The sequence below is a fragment of the Penicillium longicatenatum genome (genome assembly GCF_028827895.1).
Source record: "Penicillium longicatenatum strain IBT 33135 chromosome Unknown contig_1_segment0_segment0, whole genome shotgun sequence".
Taxonomy (NCBI): Eukaryota; Fungi; Ascomycota; class Eurotiomycetes; order Eurotiales; family Aspergillaceae; genus Penicillium; species Penicillium longicatenatum.
Window position 1 is genome coordinate 3,794,184 of NW_026643119.1, and position 14,272 is coordinate 3,808,455.

The 14,272-nt window shown below is 48.9% G+C and overlaps 5 protein-coding genes across 5 annotated transcripts; 1 reads left to right on the forward strand and 4 right to left on the reverse strand.

Moving 5' to 3' along the window:
• Positions 1 to 1,573: 1,573 nt before the first annotated feature.
• end3 (cytoskeletal adaptor protein SagA) lies at positions 1,574 to 2,896 on the forward strand (the record flags this gene model as incomplete). Its single annotated transcript, XM_057112614.1, has 3 exons — positions 1,574 to 1,813; positions 1,869 to 2,103; positions 2,154 to 2,896. 3 exons carry the CDS (start codon positions 1,574 to 1,576, stop codon positions 2,894 to 2,896), a joined length of 1,218 nt encoding a protein of 405 aa, XP_056977351.1.
• Positions 2,897 to 3,310: 414 nt separating this feature from the next.
• N7484_002195 (putative SNF2 family helicase/ATPase PasG) lies at positions 3,311 to 6,125 on the reverse strand (the record flags this gene model as incomplete). Its single annotated transcript, XM_057112615.1, is given in 5 exon segments — positions 3,311 to 4,152; positions 4,203 to 4,938; positions 4,989 to 5,594; positions 5,605 to 5,835; positions 5,895 to 6,125. The coding sequence occupies 5 exon segments, from the start codon at positions 6,123 to 6,125 to the stop codon at positions 3,311 to 3,313; spliced, it is 2,646 nt and encodes an 881-aa protein (XP_056977352.1).
• A 456-nt stretch (positions 6,126 to 6,581) lies between these two features.
• Positions 6,582 to 8,853, reverse strand: N7484_002196 (uncharacterized protein; the record flags this gene model as incomplete). Its single annotated transcript, XM_057112616.1, has 2 exons — positions 6,582 to 8,222; positions 8,293 to 8,853. The coding sequence occupies 2 exons, from the start codon at positions 8,851 to 8,853 to the stop codon at positions 6,582 to 6,584; spliced, it is 2,202 nt and encodes a 733-aa protein (XP_056977353.1).
• A 659-nt stretch (positions 8,854 to 9,512) lies between these two features.
• N7484_002197 (dual specificity protein phosphatase family protein) lies at positions 9,513 to 10,532 on the reverse strand (the record flags this gene model as incomplete). Its single annotated transcript, XM_057112617.1, has 1 exon — positions 9,513 to 10,532. One exon carries the CDS (start codon positions 10,530 to 10,532, stop codon positions 9,513 to 9,515), a length of 1,020 nt encoding a protein of 339 aa, XP_056977354.1.
• A 2,276-nt stretch (positions 10,533 to 12,808) lies between these two features.
• Positions 12,809 to 13,712, reverse strand: N7484_002198 (putative C2H2 transcription factor; the record flags this gene model as incomplete). The annotated part of the gene is made up of 2 exons (XM_057112618.1): positions 12,809 to 13,385; positions 13,447 to 13,712. 2 exons carry the CDS (start codon positions 13,710 to 13,712, stop codon positions 12,809 to 12,811), a joined length of 843 nt encoding a protein of 280 aa, XP_056977355.1.
• Positions 13,713 to 14,272: the final 560 nt, after the last annotated feature.

Here is a 14,272-nt window from a genome sequence, read left to right on the forward strand (position 1 = left end):
TAGGACCTACCTCGACTCCAGGGCTCTCTCTGTTCCAGCATGGATCATATTTAGGATTTAGAATCTGTTGGGTTAATATGCCCAAGTTACCGTTTTCTATTAGCAGATTTCGCTGTTCCTAATAATTCCGTGACTCCAAACTACAACGATGACTTTACTTGATGATTGGGGAGACTCAAGCCAAGCTGTTGAATCGAGTGCGTGTTTGGAGACCGCCAGGTGCATGATGCAGCTTAAGCGGTTAGAGATAGATAGAGCCAGGAGTATGAAAGAGCTTGGGATATGCCATGCAGTTGTCATCCAACAGGCAAGTGCTGAAACCTTCCCCCAGGACCATCATGTGACTATCTCGTCAAACCTACATCAATATTCCTGCACTTCACAATGCGTCAACTTATTTATCTAGTAACCCTAAGACTCCTTCCAGTAAAATGCTAGATATATACACTCCCGTTTGATCACCGTTGTATTGCGGGCATCATGTCTTCTCATTCCTTGTCTTCCTCATCTCGCGAGACGAATTCGAAAGAAAGACGGAAGAACCGAGACATTTTTTGGGCGATATGGCGGAAAAATTGAAGACTGCAGATGTTGATAGGACCCTTGCTGATCAGGGTCTTACGCTTCATGAGATGAGGGCTATCATTAGAATGATAGGATCAGATCTTGTGGCCCTCGCTGCAAATGGCCTATCTACCCAGTGAGTGCCTATGTATATAGTATAACGGACAGGAAAAAAAAACCCCACTACCTTTGACTGTGATATAGTTCTTACTTATCTCATTTATGGGGAAGCAGAATGGCAGAATAACTCAAGTCACCGTTGAACAGGGGCGCAATTTCCTCCAGTATTCCAAGCTCTGGAGCTTTGAGGTCGAAGATACAGTGCCAGCCAAACTTTTCACTCGCTATATTATGAGTCAAGCTGTGAGATTCGAGAGGCCTTCCTCTAGCTCTAGCAATGGCTCAATTTTACGAATAGATCCCATTACTGGCATGCCGACGCTTTAGTCATCGGGTCGAGAACACACACGAGAAAGAGAAAATTTCTATGACCTTGAATACGCTCAGATTTCTGTGTTTATTTCACCTGCCTACAAGTTCTGGCAACCTATTCGGCCGCAAGTGAGTATGCATTCTGCAACGGATGGATGTGTGGTCAGGTAAGGTAGATGGTATCGAAGATAGTATTAGGCACGCTACTACGTATATGAAAAGGGGCTAGGATCTAAATGGTAAAGCCTGACAAGTCCGTCCCTCTCTCTATAGTCACATGTCCTCTCAGGTTGTTCTGTATGTACTGAATAGTAATCACCTAGTGATCACCTCATTCACCATATACGGGCATGTTAATTTCCAAATGTTGAGATATGGTTATGGAGAAGCGTCCAAGTATATGTATACCGCAATGAAAACTCCTTCAATTGGATATTAAGCCACATAATGGATTGAGCCCCAAACGTGGATGAAGGGTAAACACGATGACCTCAGGGGAAGGCGGACAACGTTGCGGGATCCACCCAAACCAACCCACCTCTCCAAACTCCCCCATTCCTCCTAACCAACAGACACCATGTCAGCCAAAAAGATCGAACAATGGGAGATCGAGCGGTACTGGGAGATCTTCGCCTCCCTTTCTAATGGCCACCCCCGTCTAAACAGCACTCAGGCCGCCTCAGTGCTGCGCAACAGTCGCCTGCGCGATGACCAACTCGAGAAAGTCTGGGACATTGCAGACGTCGATGGCGACGGCGAGCTTGACTTCGAGGAATTCTGCGTAGCCATGCGCCTGGTCTTCGATCTTGTCAATGGCGTATGTAACCCCGACCAGCTTCAGGAGAACGCGGAAATATGCTAACGGCTTACAGGAGCTCCAAGAGGTCCCGCCCGTGCTTCCCGACTGGCTGGTCCCCGAATCCAAATCACATCTCGTCCACGCCACGAGAGCATTAAGCACTCGGCCCGAACAGTTCGAGCGGATAGAAGACGAGGACGACTCGCTCGGTCTGAAGGATGGTTTCGATTGGTACATGAAACCGGCCGATCGGTCCAAGTACGAGGATATCTACAATGCTAGCCGAAACCCGCGCGGCCAACTTACCTGTCAGTCCTCCTTAACTGCCACAATGATTCATGCTAACAATTGTTTGCAGTCGACTCCCTAAGCGCCCTCTATGACTCCCTCGATGTTCCGGATACTGATGTCCGCTCTGCCTGGAACCTCGTTAACCCCTCCGCTGGCCAGGCGATCAACAAAGACGCTGCGCTCGCGTTCCTGCATATTCTTAACTACCGCCATGAGGGATTCCGTATCCCGCGCACTATCCCTGCATCCCTCCGCGCCTCGTTTGAGAGTAACCAGATCGACTACCAGATCGATAACAACGCGCGGCCTGCGCAACGGTGGACTGGGGAGGGAAATACCGAGACGGCTAGTGGTCGGAAGGCTAAATTCGGTGATACCTACCTGAGTCGACTAGGCGTTGGCGGTAAGGGTGCCTACCAGCCCAAGGGAACAGACTTTAGCGACACGATCCAAGATGAGGAGTGGGAGAAGGTGCGGCTGCGTCGGGAGCTGGCAGAGATCGAGGAGAAATTGAAGGCAGCTACTCAGGCCAGTGATAACCGACGAGATCATCCACGGAATGACGGACGGCCCAATTGGGTACTGATTAAGAAGGAGGCGCTACAGCTCTTGGAGTACAAGGAGCGCGAGTTGAGGGAGTTGAGGGAGGGAGTTGGGCGGTCAAAGGATGGACAGGATTTGGAGCGGTTAAGGGAAGATGTGAAGACTGTTGCTGATCAGGTTGATGGGCTGAAAAATCATCTGGCGCAGCGGAAGGGTGTTCTCGCGGATCTGCGGAGCCAGATTGAAGACGAGAGGGCTCGACGATGAGTGCAGTCCTCTTCCTGCTATGGTCTCTTTTCTCTTGTCTGTCGCATCTTTGGCCTTTGCTATGTTATTTTGTACAGCTATAACCCTAGGAGCTGGGCGCTCAATGGATTTATTGGAAGGAAGTTACTGTAATTTCAATCGTGATTGATTGCAAGGCCAATTCACAATTGAAGTTGTTGCCAGCTAATGGACGTAGTCTAGCCATGAAGATCCCAGACCATGTAACAAGAACCCCAAAATACATACTCTCTAGATACGCAATGCGCAAGCCTTAAGTAGACAAGATATCCACATAACGCCTAACACATCAAACAAGCCATGATACATCGCTCACATCGCCATGCCGATGAAACCGAGCACGAACACCAAAGCCACAAAACACCATTCTTTGTAACAATCCCAACAAAGCATCAATTAGCCCAGAAGCGTCTCACCTGCATCCCGTTTAGTCTCAACAGCAACGAACGCCGGGCCACTCTGGTCAAGACCCTTCTCAGCACGAACGTAAGCTTCCTCACTGCGATCAGTAAGAATTTCCAAGTCCTTATCAGAAAGGACAGAAGTAGGATCAGCCCCAGCCTCAAACCGCTCGAACTCATCCTCGCCAAGAACCTTTCTCAACTCCTCAATATCTTGAGAATTGGCATTGTTATCCAGAAGAGACTTGAACTTGCCTTTTTGGATAACCAACCGCTCAAGTCGACGCTTAGCATCCGCTTTCTCCAACAAGGTCTGCTCGACAGTGCCCTTAGTCGCAAGTCTGTAGACAATCACCGGCTTCTTTTGTCCAATGCGATGGGCTCGGTCTTGCGCTTGCAGATCTTGTTGCGGGTTCCAATCGGAGTCAAAGAGGATGACTGTGTCGGCCGCGACGAGGTTGATACCCTGGCCACCGGCTCGAGTACTCAGGAGGAAAATCTTCACATTTTTGTCGGTGTTGAATGCTTTGATCTGAGCCTGGCGATCGGTTTGGGCGATTGCGCCGTCGATCCGGCAGCATTCCCAAGAACGGAGGGTAGTGGCCCAATCTTGGATAATATCTAACTGCACCTTGAATTGGGAGAAGATCAAGATTTTGTGACCCTTTTTCAAGAGGTCAGGGACTAGTCGGTCTAGAAGCTGCATCTTGCCTGAGGCGGATACGAGGGTCTCGTCGACCTCGCCTTCCCAAGGCCAATAGAAGTTGTGTGGAGAATTGCAGGCCATACGAGCTTGCATAACTGGGTTCTGCATCTTCTTCTGACTGATCTCTTTCTCTGTGGGTTTGTTAGCGTTGACACGTATCACGCAAGAGGTTAACACGTACTTGCAAGCTGGAGGTTCTTCAATTGCTCCTTATGCTCCAACTCTCCCTCGCTTTCCTCCTCCTCTTCTTCCTCCTCATCAACTCCCATCTCCATATTCCGCAGCTTTGTGTCAAATTCTGCATCGCTGATATCCTTATAATTGCGGACAGAGCGTCGGCGACCAGAGGCAGTGTGCCTAGTCGGGGTTTTCTTTCCATTTGACTTCGCACTCTTATTAGGAGAACTTTCCGTGGAACTTTCACGGCGACGCTTCTTTCCTTGCGTCTGGTTTTGAGTCGCGCTCTTGGCATTGAGACGCTCCAAAGCTTTTGCCTCTAGGTATTGGCGGCCAGTACCACTGATGATCTCTCTGTAAAGTTCCTTCTGCTCAGAACTCAATGGGGCATACAGAATATACTCCCGTTTCTTTGGAAGAGAATGCTCAACATCGGTTTTGACGCGGCGAAGCAGGAAGGGCTTGAGAATTGCGTGCATGCTGGAGACCAGATTGCGCTTTCGCTTCTCTATCAAATCTGCCTGGCTGTTTTTGTCCAGAACGGATGAAAAATCGAACCAACTTTCGAAGCTGTCCAGATCATTGAATACATCGGGTAATAAGAAATGCAACAACGACCAAAGCTCGGAGATGTTGTTCTGAAGGGGTGTGCCAGTAATCAAAAGACGGTTTGCGGAAGGGTAAGTCAACAGCTCCTTGATCAGTCGGCAGTTCATGTTTTTCAAACGATGACCTTCGTCCTACAGAATGATTAGTATATTCAATTCCAAGATCGACTGGAAGGACATACCACAACAATGTATCGCCACTGATACTGTCCGAGGAATTTGCGGTCGTTGATACACATCTCGTACGAAGTGCAAACAACAGGAAAGTCCATATCCGCCTGTTTTTTAGGGTTCATGAACTTTTTCCGAATGGCTTCACGCCCCGCTTTGCCACTGCTACTGTGGTACATAACGGTTTCGATATCGGGAGTCCATCTTTTGAACTCGTCGATCCAATTGCTGACCGTGCTGAGGGGGCCAACAATCAGGAAGGGACCAGAAACACCGTTTTCTTTCATGAAAGCAATCATAGAGATTGCCTGTACAGTCTTTCCAAGACCCATTTCATCAGCAAGGATACCACACAGTCCGTTCATCCAAAGAGTCTTCAGCCATTCCAGGCCCTCTAATTGATAAGTCCTCATCTGGCCACCTGAGACGAGCTTGGGCTGTTGCGTGGCCACAAGCTCTTGCTCTCCAAGGACAGTGGGCTTATCCTCAAACTCTTCGGCTGCTTGCTTTAATGCCTCAGGCACTGTGGGATTATCATCTGGCACCTCGACTTTGGCCTTCTGGAAGTAATTCGTAATACCGCCCTTGCCGGCGTTTTTTCTTCGGGCGACCTCGTCCTTTCTTTACGACAGGCTCGCTCTCTTGGGGTGTGTCTGTGGGCGTATCGGTGGGTGTATCTGGGATTTTGTCTTCTGGCGAGTTATCTTGCATTGCGCTATGTCGAGTCTGGCGGCGTTGGGTGGCCTTTCGAGGCTGGGATGCTTGCTTTTCGGGTGTTTCCAGCTTTCGTGCGGCAGCTTGCTGACGAGCCTCCTCTTGCTGCTTCTTCATCTTCTCCGACATGATTGCGACAAATACCTACAAGAAGTTCAAATTAGGTGTATCCTCGAGGGGCCGAATCAATGGCTACAACTTACGGAGCTGGTTCGCAGCAGCGCCATCAGCTGCTTAGTATTGTGGTCGAGCTCCTCAATATTTGAAGCGGGATCAGCATCCCCATTTTGTACAGTTTCTTCATTTACTCCATTGGCGGGCTTGGTGTCGTCCAGCGCAATGTCACTTGCGGCTGACGAGGGAGCCGTTGACTCGGGAGGCATGGTGCCGAACCGTGAATCGGTAGCGGTCAAAGGAGATGCGGTATCAGACATGATAGATTGAAAGAGAGTGTATGACCGATTGGGAGGGCGAAAAGCGTCTTTGCGAAAGAGTGGTAGATCTTGATCCGGTTTTTGGAGAACGTCATTCACAGGGGGAAAAATCCAAGACCAAAGGACAAAGGAGCGTAAGTAGGAAACACCCAAAGGTCACACACAAATCACACCCAAAATCAATGCATTCACGTTCTATAAGTCGAATGAACCACGCATTAATGAGAGTGATGAGATGAAGTTCGAGACTCGAAACGCCACACGTGTGGCACGCGGTTTTCGCGTTCGTGCACGGACCAGGTTTTAATGATGGCGATCCTTACTTAAGAATGGAAGTATACAATACATCGATTTTCCTAACTCATAGTAATACACACATGATCATACATCATAACACATACTGCGGCAGGGCGGAGAGTTCAAAGTAAGATATCGAAATCGACGTTGACTTCGACTTCAACCCTCGACCATAACCATCTCATCCTCATCCTCATCTTCATCTTCCATTGGAGCATCAATTGTCTCCATACTATCATCGTTTCCATTCATTCCCTTCAACTCATTCATGTCAAATTCATCTTCTCGTACCATAAATCCATTCATCACATCATCATCATTCATCTTCACACTCTCAGGGCTATCAAACGAACTGCCAAGATCGATATCACCCATCAGGGTTTCATCGGAAGGTGGCACACGCTGATCAAATAACTTGCTGAACATGTCATCGGACACTGCGCCACGAATTGGCGAAGAAAGAGCGGGCTCAACTCTCTCTTCCTGCACCTTACGATGTGTGCGCTCGGTATCGACGTCGTGAGTGAAATCGGTCTGGAACTTCAGAATCTGAGCTTCGTACTTGGCCTCCTGGATTTGTTGGGAGTACCGATTTTGTCCGATGGCTGGGTTGACATAATGGATGGAGCTCATGGACCAGCAGCCGCCCATCGAACGTTTCAAGGGCATTGATTCACGGCGTTTGAATTCATGCGCACGTCTAACAGAGAAGATTCCCTGCTTGGGTGGACTGTACGTACGCTTGTGTATTCTCGACTGCTTCGGATGGATCAACGACAATGCCCTGTGGATCTCTTTGCCCACTTGAAGCGTCTCTAGAGGTCGTCCTGGAAGTGCCGCAAGCTGAGCGGCTAACATCTTGGGATTGATGGTCCTCTTTATCGGGGTATCATCAGGTGCCACGTCAGGCGACCACGCTGGATTGGGGGTGCATAATTGTCGCTGTGGGGTCCCTGGGGAAGATCCAGAATATATCATTGGATCCTCTTGGCTTATATTCCTGCCATCCCAATCAATTTGCGCTGCTCGCCCGGGACTAATGGTTAGACGGATCAGTCCATCACTTGGACCGACGATTTCCACCTCCGGAACTTGAGCATCGGGGACCGGATTGCCGAATGGGAAGTATTTGCGCCAGTCCACGATCGGCTGCTCTTCGCCGGGCTTGAGACCCAAGTCGCGAATGTAGGCTGTGCCCTTACCAGCAATGCACTGGATGTATCCTCGTTTGGTTCTGATGATGGGATGGTCTCCACTTCCTATCACCTTGACCTCATCTGTGAGTTCCGGTGCTAGATTGAGATCCTGTTTCCACTCGAATCGTTCTGGTTCCAAGCTGGCATCCTCTCCCGGCTTTCGCAGCACCACAAGACTGTGATCCCAGTCTCCCGTTAGGCTTCGTGGGAGTGACTTGCGGGCCAGGTACTGTCTACCGGCGAGGACATCGGCGGCCTGGCAGAGCATGAAATCGGGGATTCGATCTGCCATGTTTTCATGAGCGGCCTCTGAGAAGAACCTGCGAAGAACCAGCTGGTGTGGTACATCGTTGGTCTTGATGTCACTGTTATCGATACGCATCAGAGCGCGCAGCTGGTTCTCACGCATCTTGGTTAGGTGTGCATTTTCTCGTCTGATCTGCTGGTTGCGAGTTCTCAAAAATGCTTTGAACTTGTTTCGGCCCTCTCTCGGAATCTCAAGCTTGGTACAGATGTGCTTCCAGCTCATCCCGCCTCTGAACATATTTTCGATGATTTCGACCTGCATCGGGGGCACGATATCAGCCCAGGTGGGATCGGCAATCTGTTTGACAAATAATTAGTTAGTTTATTTTATGGCGTGAAGCTGTCGTCGCTGGGGGTATCAAACTTACCTTCTCTCCCAGGACCACTGAGGCGTCTTTAGGCTCGTTCCGGTCACTATCCTCAGAATAAAGGCTATCGTCTTCATCTGAGTTATCATGAACCTGCCCCGCTATGATCGCCATATTCTTCTGGTAAACAGGGTTCAACTCATTGTTGCTCGCGACATGATTCTCAATATCATTCAAAGTCGCCTGGTCCACATTATCGTCATCATTCTTTAGTTCAGGACCCGTTGGTCTCTCCAAAAAGAACGGTTTGCGATCAGTGTACTGACAAATCGACACAATGCTTCTGGGAGGTACAGTTGGTTTGGTCATGTCCAGCGTTGGAAATGCCGCTGGAGGTAAACTTGGATCAAACTCGACGAGGGGCTTTCGCTGAAACTCAACTTTGACCTCTCGTCGTAACGAATGCGACCCATCTGGGCTACTAGTTTTTCGAATCTCATCAGTGGCTTCTGCTCGGGAGCGACGCATCGACTGGAGCAGGGCAGCGGTTGGTGACTCTTCACTGCATTCGCCATAACGCGTCGGAGCACGAATCTTGGTACGAAGATTCATGCCGCCCATCTTGATATCAGAGGTAAATTTTTTTGGTTGCCCTTCTTCAAGCCTTGATGACTTGGCCCAGGGATTACCTCCAACCGCGGAATGAGAGTGATTCTCGATTCCGGGTAAGGTTCTCCCAGCCCTTAACGCGAACAAAAGCTCAGATAAATTTGATGAACAAGACGTATAGATCTGTTCGATATTTTGGTTGAAAAAAGAAATCAAAGGACGGTATTGAGAGAAAACTCAAGATAAACAATGAACAAGACTGGCATCGAATACTCGGATGGGGACGGGGATGGGGATGCATCAACTGAAAAAGAAAAGAAATGGTTGATGTGTGATGGAGGACGCGAAGACGTGTTTTGGTAACTCAAGACATTGATGCTATGCTTCCAAATCTACAATCTCACTTCGCTCGCATTTGTCTCCCAAAGGTAAAATTTGCTTTCCATCTCTTGAGGCGGATGAGGCATGTCTACACTGAGAATCTACATCATCCATGGGAGCTTCAATGAGCCGAAATGACGAAAGACCAAACATTCGAAATTTGTATGAATATTTTTGATTTATTGGGATCTATAGCCAGGTCATATCTTGGAAAAGAAAAGAAATAACAAGAAATATCTCATGGATGGTTCATCGCTGCCGGCAAGTTTGCACCAGAGCAAGATCACAGTCTAAGCCACCCGGTCTTGAAACGGAGCAACAGGCTTCCGGTCTGGTAGGAAATCATCTACATCCATATCCATATCATCGTCATCCATCGCCGCATCCTGAAATACACAATCGTGAAAACTCCGCTTTCTCGCCAACAAAACGGGCGGAATGGGCGGAGGAGCAAGAGTCGATGCACCCATTTGAACGGCATTACGCTTCACACGCTCCACATCCCGCTTAGCAGCAAGAATAGAATCAAAAGCATGCAGAATCCGCTTTAGGGGTTCCTCGATAGACACGCAGAACCGATGCTGCTGAATCAACTGAGTCGCCGACATATAATCCTTGTTCAGCATAGCCATGACATACGCAATGACCACACCAGCCGAGCGCTCATTACCAGTCTCGCAAAATACCAGGACCTTCTTCTTGATAGCAGGCTCCGACGAATCCATCGAACCCGGCATATCCAGGCCAGCAAGATGATCATTGATGCGACGAATAGCACGCGGAAACGCAGAGATCAACTCCTGATTATCAAGGACATCAATGGTGTCGGCCAAAATCCCGATATCAGCAGCGGCCTTATCGCCCGAAACTAATTGCGCCTGAGCCGAAAGCGTATTTCTGATTCCGAGTAGAAGTGTGAAGCCTTGGTTGCGGAGGTCTTCTCGGGGTCGAAGACAGGAACAGGGTCCTAGATAAAGGAATGGAAGTATAGGCTGTGCCTGACGACGCATTTCATAGCTCCATTGAGAATAACTGAATCGACGCGTGAAACCGTCTAGTTGCGCGTGATTGAAGAAGCCTGGCGGGATGAAGTCGCCTTCCGCGAAGTGGTGGGTTGCGGGGCGGAAGAGTTTGTTGTCGACGATGACGGTGTCATTCTTATCATCAAGTTCGTCGTTGTTGAGGAAAGCTAAAGTTCCATTTGCACTTGATTCAGATGGATATTTGGGTGTTGAGGCGTATTCTTGTGTGCGCATGTATGGCGTATTGGCCATTTGAGACATTGGTATCTCTTTTGAATTGGAGCCCATGATGTCGGTCCACAAAGATCGATCACCTCCTTAAGGCTTATGCGGGATAAGTCTGTCGCGCTGATGCCGTGAAGATACTAGATGATGCGAAAACTGATTCTTCCTGTCTTTCAAAAGAGCATTGGTCGATGCTCAAACCGGCAATTGGGTGGTGTACATGGGTAGACTGCAGCTAGAATTGGAGATTGAGGGGACGTTGAGAATCAACGATCGACCATCCCTCACTTTCTAAAGCCCGTGCCGCTCTGCGATGGATTCCAGTCTGTGCAAAGCGGTCACGCACCCCTGCATTTGAATAAGCAGTGGTCAATGCCTTTCTTTTGGCCATGGAGGGGGGAGATTAGGTAAGCTGTTTATCGTTGTCATCGATTCGGATGTCCGGGTGCCTCATTACCGCTTCTGTAGTTATCAACTTATCAAAGTTATCAAGTTATCGTGACAACCCAGGGCATTTGCCACACACGTGCTTGGTTTCCAACTGTGGCGCATTCCAGAAGCAACCTTCCATGATGCCTATCAATCTAAGGCTCGACTCATCATGACTCACTTGGTTAGTCAGCACTGTCCCACAGTCATTCCATTCCAAGTGCTAACCAACACCAACGCTTTAAGTAGCAGCCTGATCCACAAAGATCTAGCCCTGGCTCGTGCGAGTATGACTCGTAGGGGCTTGACCACATGGCATGGCCTTTGGAGCCTGCACGGCGAAATGCTTAAAGCCGAGATCATGCCTCCATCATGGCTTGAAAGGCTGAGGCTGTCAGCAGCGGCGATGGAGCTATACCTGCCGCTCGGGGCTTGATCGTCGTATCCTTGCCGTGCCTTCCGGCAGCCTTGCGAGTTCGTTGTGTCATTTTTTACTAATCAGTACGGCCTTGATGCCGAGCGGGGACCGTTTTGGGAATAGCCAGTCTCGTCTTTGTGAGGGGCCAAAGTAGGCATAGGGTGAGGCGAATGTAGTGCCCGTGTGAGGCAGGTAGCCTGGGTATATGCCTGTATTTGGTCATCTTTTCATGCCCTAGGTTTCAAAGACAGCAGTATGATACCTACGAAGATTAATGGAAATTTGTATCAAAGTATGACTACCAGGAGGTCTATCATGTAGATTAATCATAAATACATCGTAGCACACCACCGGGATCATAGACAAAGGTATAGTGATGGATAGACTCCTATGAGTTAGAGAACTAAGGTATGAGTGAGAAATACAGCTCATCACCCGGTCCTTTAAGGATCAATTTTTCTATTGAAGGGGACAATAGTCTAGCAGTAAGGATGGTTCACTTCTTTGATGATTTGGAATCAGTTGGGCGCCCCAACCTGGACGCGCGTATCGATTACCCGATGAGCGGCTATGTGAACAAAATTATTATGTACTGTGCATATATTGTTGTTTTCTTACATTATCTATTACTTTTGTCATACGTTCTCGAACCTTGCTGGGCTTTTTGCCGGTTGCGTTGCCCAGGTGGATCTTTGGTGATGAATAGTTGGACAGGAACGTGATCGTCCAAGGCTTGTGTGAGGCTGAAACCCTGAAGATAAGGTCGATATATCGATATGGTGTCTTCGGTAAATCAGGCAGCTCTGGAGCCTGGGTGTCGTGTCGACTGCGTATAGATAGTTGATATTGGCCTAGTACTAATGGCTGTATCATTGCGTGTTATGAGGCGCACTTAGGTCCAGACCTGTCTGCCTTGTTTTGCTTTGTTTTTAGGTGGCCACCAGATGGGCTTATGGGCACCAGTCTTCTGACATTGTGCCAATAGCCCTGGAGCTTGATCAAAGCCGCAGAGTATCATGACCTGGTCAGCTGATAGGAATCTAGGACCTGTATTTACGAAATTGTTCCTTAGAAAGTATAAGAAATCGGATACGATGGGAACGGGAATATAACTGGCTATTACTCATGTAAGAGTTGACTCATAATACTAATACAAATTGTATGAGATATCGAAATAATAAACTGACATTGAGGGAAAAAGACATTGCACGACATCCTCGAAACCTGGGTATATGAGGTGACACAGCACGAGCTTACAACCTCTGGAACAAAAACACTCCATCAATGTCACGTAAGAACGCCATACCGATAGGCTAGGGAGATCCAGCCAGAGGCATTGAGCACACCGAACCCAAGATGCTAAACAGAAACAAAGACAAGCGAATTTCCAAGCCTTTGGAGATTTGGTGAACGCCCACAGAATGCACGAGAAAACGGAAGATAATAGATATAAAAAAAGCCATAAGGAGCGTGTAGACGTGAATGTAGATTATTAGACTTGGGGCACAGCAACCTGAGGAACGGCAGGAAGAGACTGTGACACAGAGGTATCGGGCTCGGGCTGAGCAGGCTGAGGTATCGCTTGTCGGATATCCGCCACAATACGCTCTAGTTCTTCGAGGCGACGGTCCTTCTCTTGAACTTCGCGGCGCAGTCGCTTCACCTCGTTGTGGAGGTCCCCATTTTCCTCTTCGGGCAATTGATGCTCCTCGTTCGGTGAGTCAAATCTGCGCTTGACTCCAGTGGCGGGAAGTGAGTTGGCACGGACACCTTCGAGCTCATTGGCGCGATCCCAGGGCATTTCGACCATAAGCCCCTGAGAACTGTCGTCAGTGTGCATGTGGCGACGGCGCAAATGTTCCCGAAGATTCTCCTGGCGCGTAAACCCGTTTCCTGTACTCCGGTTGCAATCGGTATAGGGACACATGAGAGGCTTCTTGGCGTCCGTATTCTTCTTGTGGACTTCGCGTTGGTGGCGAAGCAGGCCGCCTGAGTAGGTGAATCCTTGTATCTTGTCACAGCCTGGCTCGTAGCATTTGTAAGGACGATCATGTTTATCCATGTGTTTACTAGTGGTATAATGTTAGCACGATCTGCAGATCAACGAAGGGTGGCAAAAGAAATACTCACTTCCATTCGCAGGGGCGACGGAAAGTTGGCGGTTGAGCCTGGCATTCTGGGTGATCACAATAGATCTGACCCTCGGGGTTCTTGGGAGGATCCCGGGCGCGCCGAACAGAGAGGCGCGGGCGTGTGCCTTCTATGTTGTAGTTGATGGGAGGCTGTTGCTCCATTCTGGCAATTGAAAGGGATTCAGCCGTCGAGGCGAGGACGGCAGCAGTAGCTCCGTGCGGAGCTTCACTTCGAGGACTAGGATAGTCAGATCCGTCGCCCATATCGCGTTCGACCCCACACTAGCTGAGGGGATTATGATGGAAATTGAGGTACCGACAAGAACGCGTCGATCAGTCAAACCCACAGGTGGTTGGGGGAGAGGAGGGAAGAAGTTAAGTAAATAGAGCACAGACGATGAGTCTGACAAAGACGAAATAAAAAAAATCTGTGGAATCTGGAGACTGCAAATAAGGCGCGTCTTCTGTAGTTGAGGAAGAGATGTGGAAGTTGCCAGACTTTTCAGGTTGAAAACCAGGCATCCCCTTCGGAACTATGACTATATATACGCCGGGCTGAAAAGTACCTCCACTTGACCGGGATTTTACCGCCACTGTGGCGCAGCGCGCTTCTCTCGGATTCGCTCTGCCGCCTTTTTGCTTTGCTGTACTTACAGGCTTTCTGTACTAACGGTGACGCCGATCAGCTGAAATATGTATGTTTCAATTTTGCAGGGGAAATTCTTCGGCCTAGTCTATATACTTGTAATCTTGTCCGCCGGAGATATTCATTGGTTTATTAATCCTGTACTGAAAGCGGCCGAGCGTGGCAACCCACTTCAAAA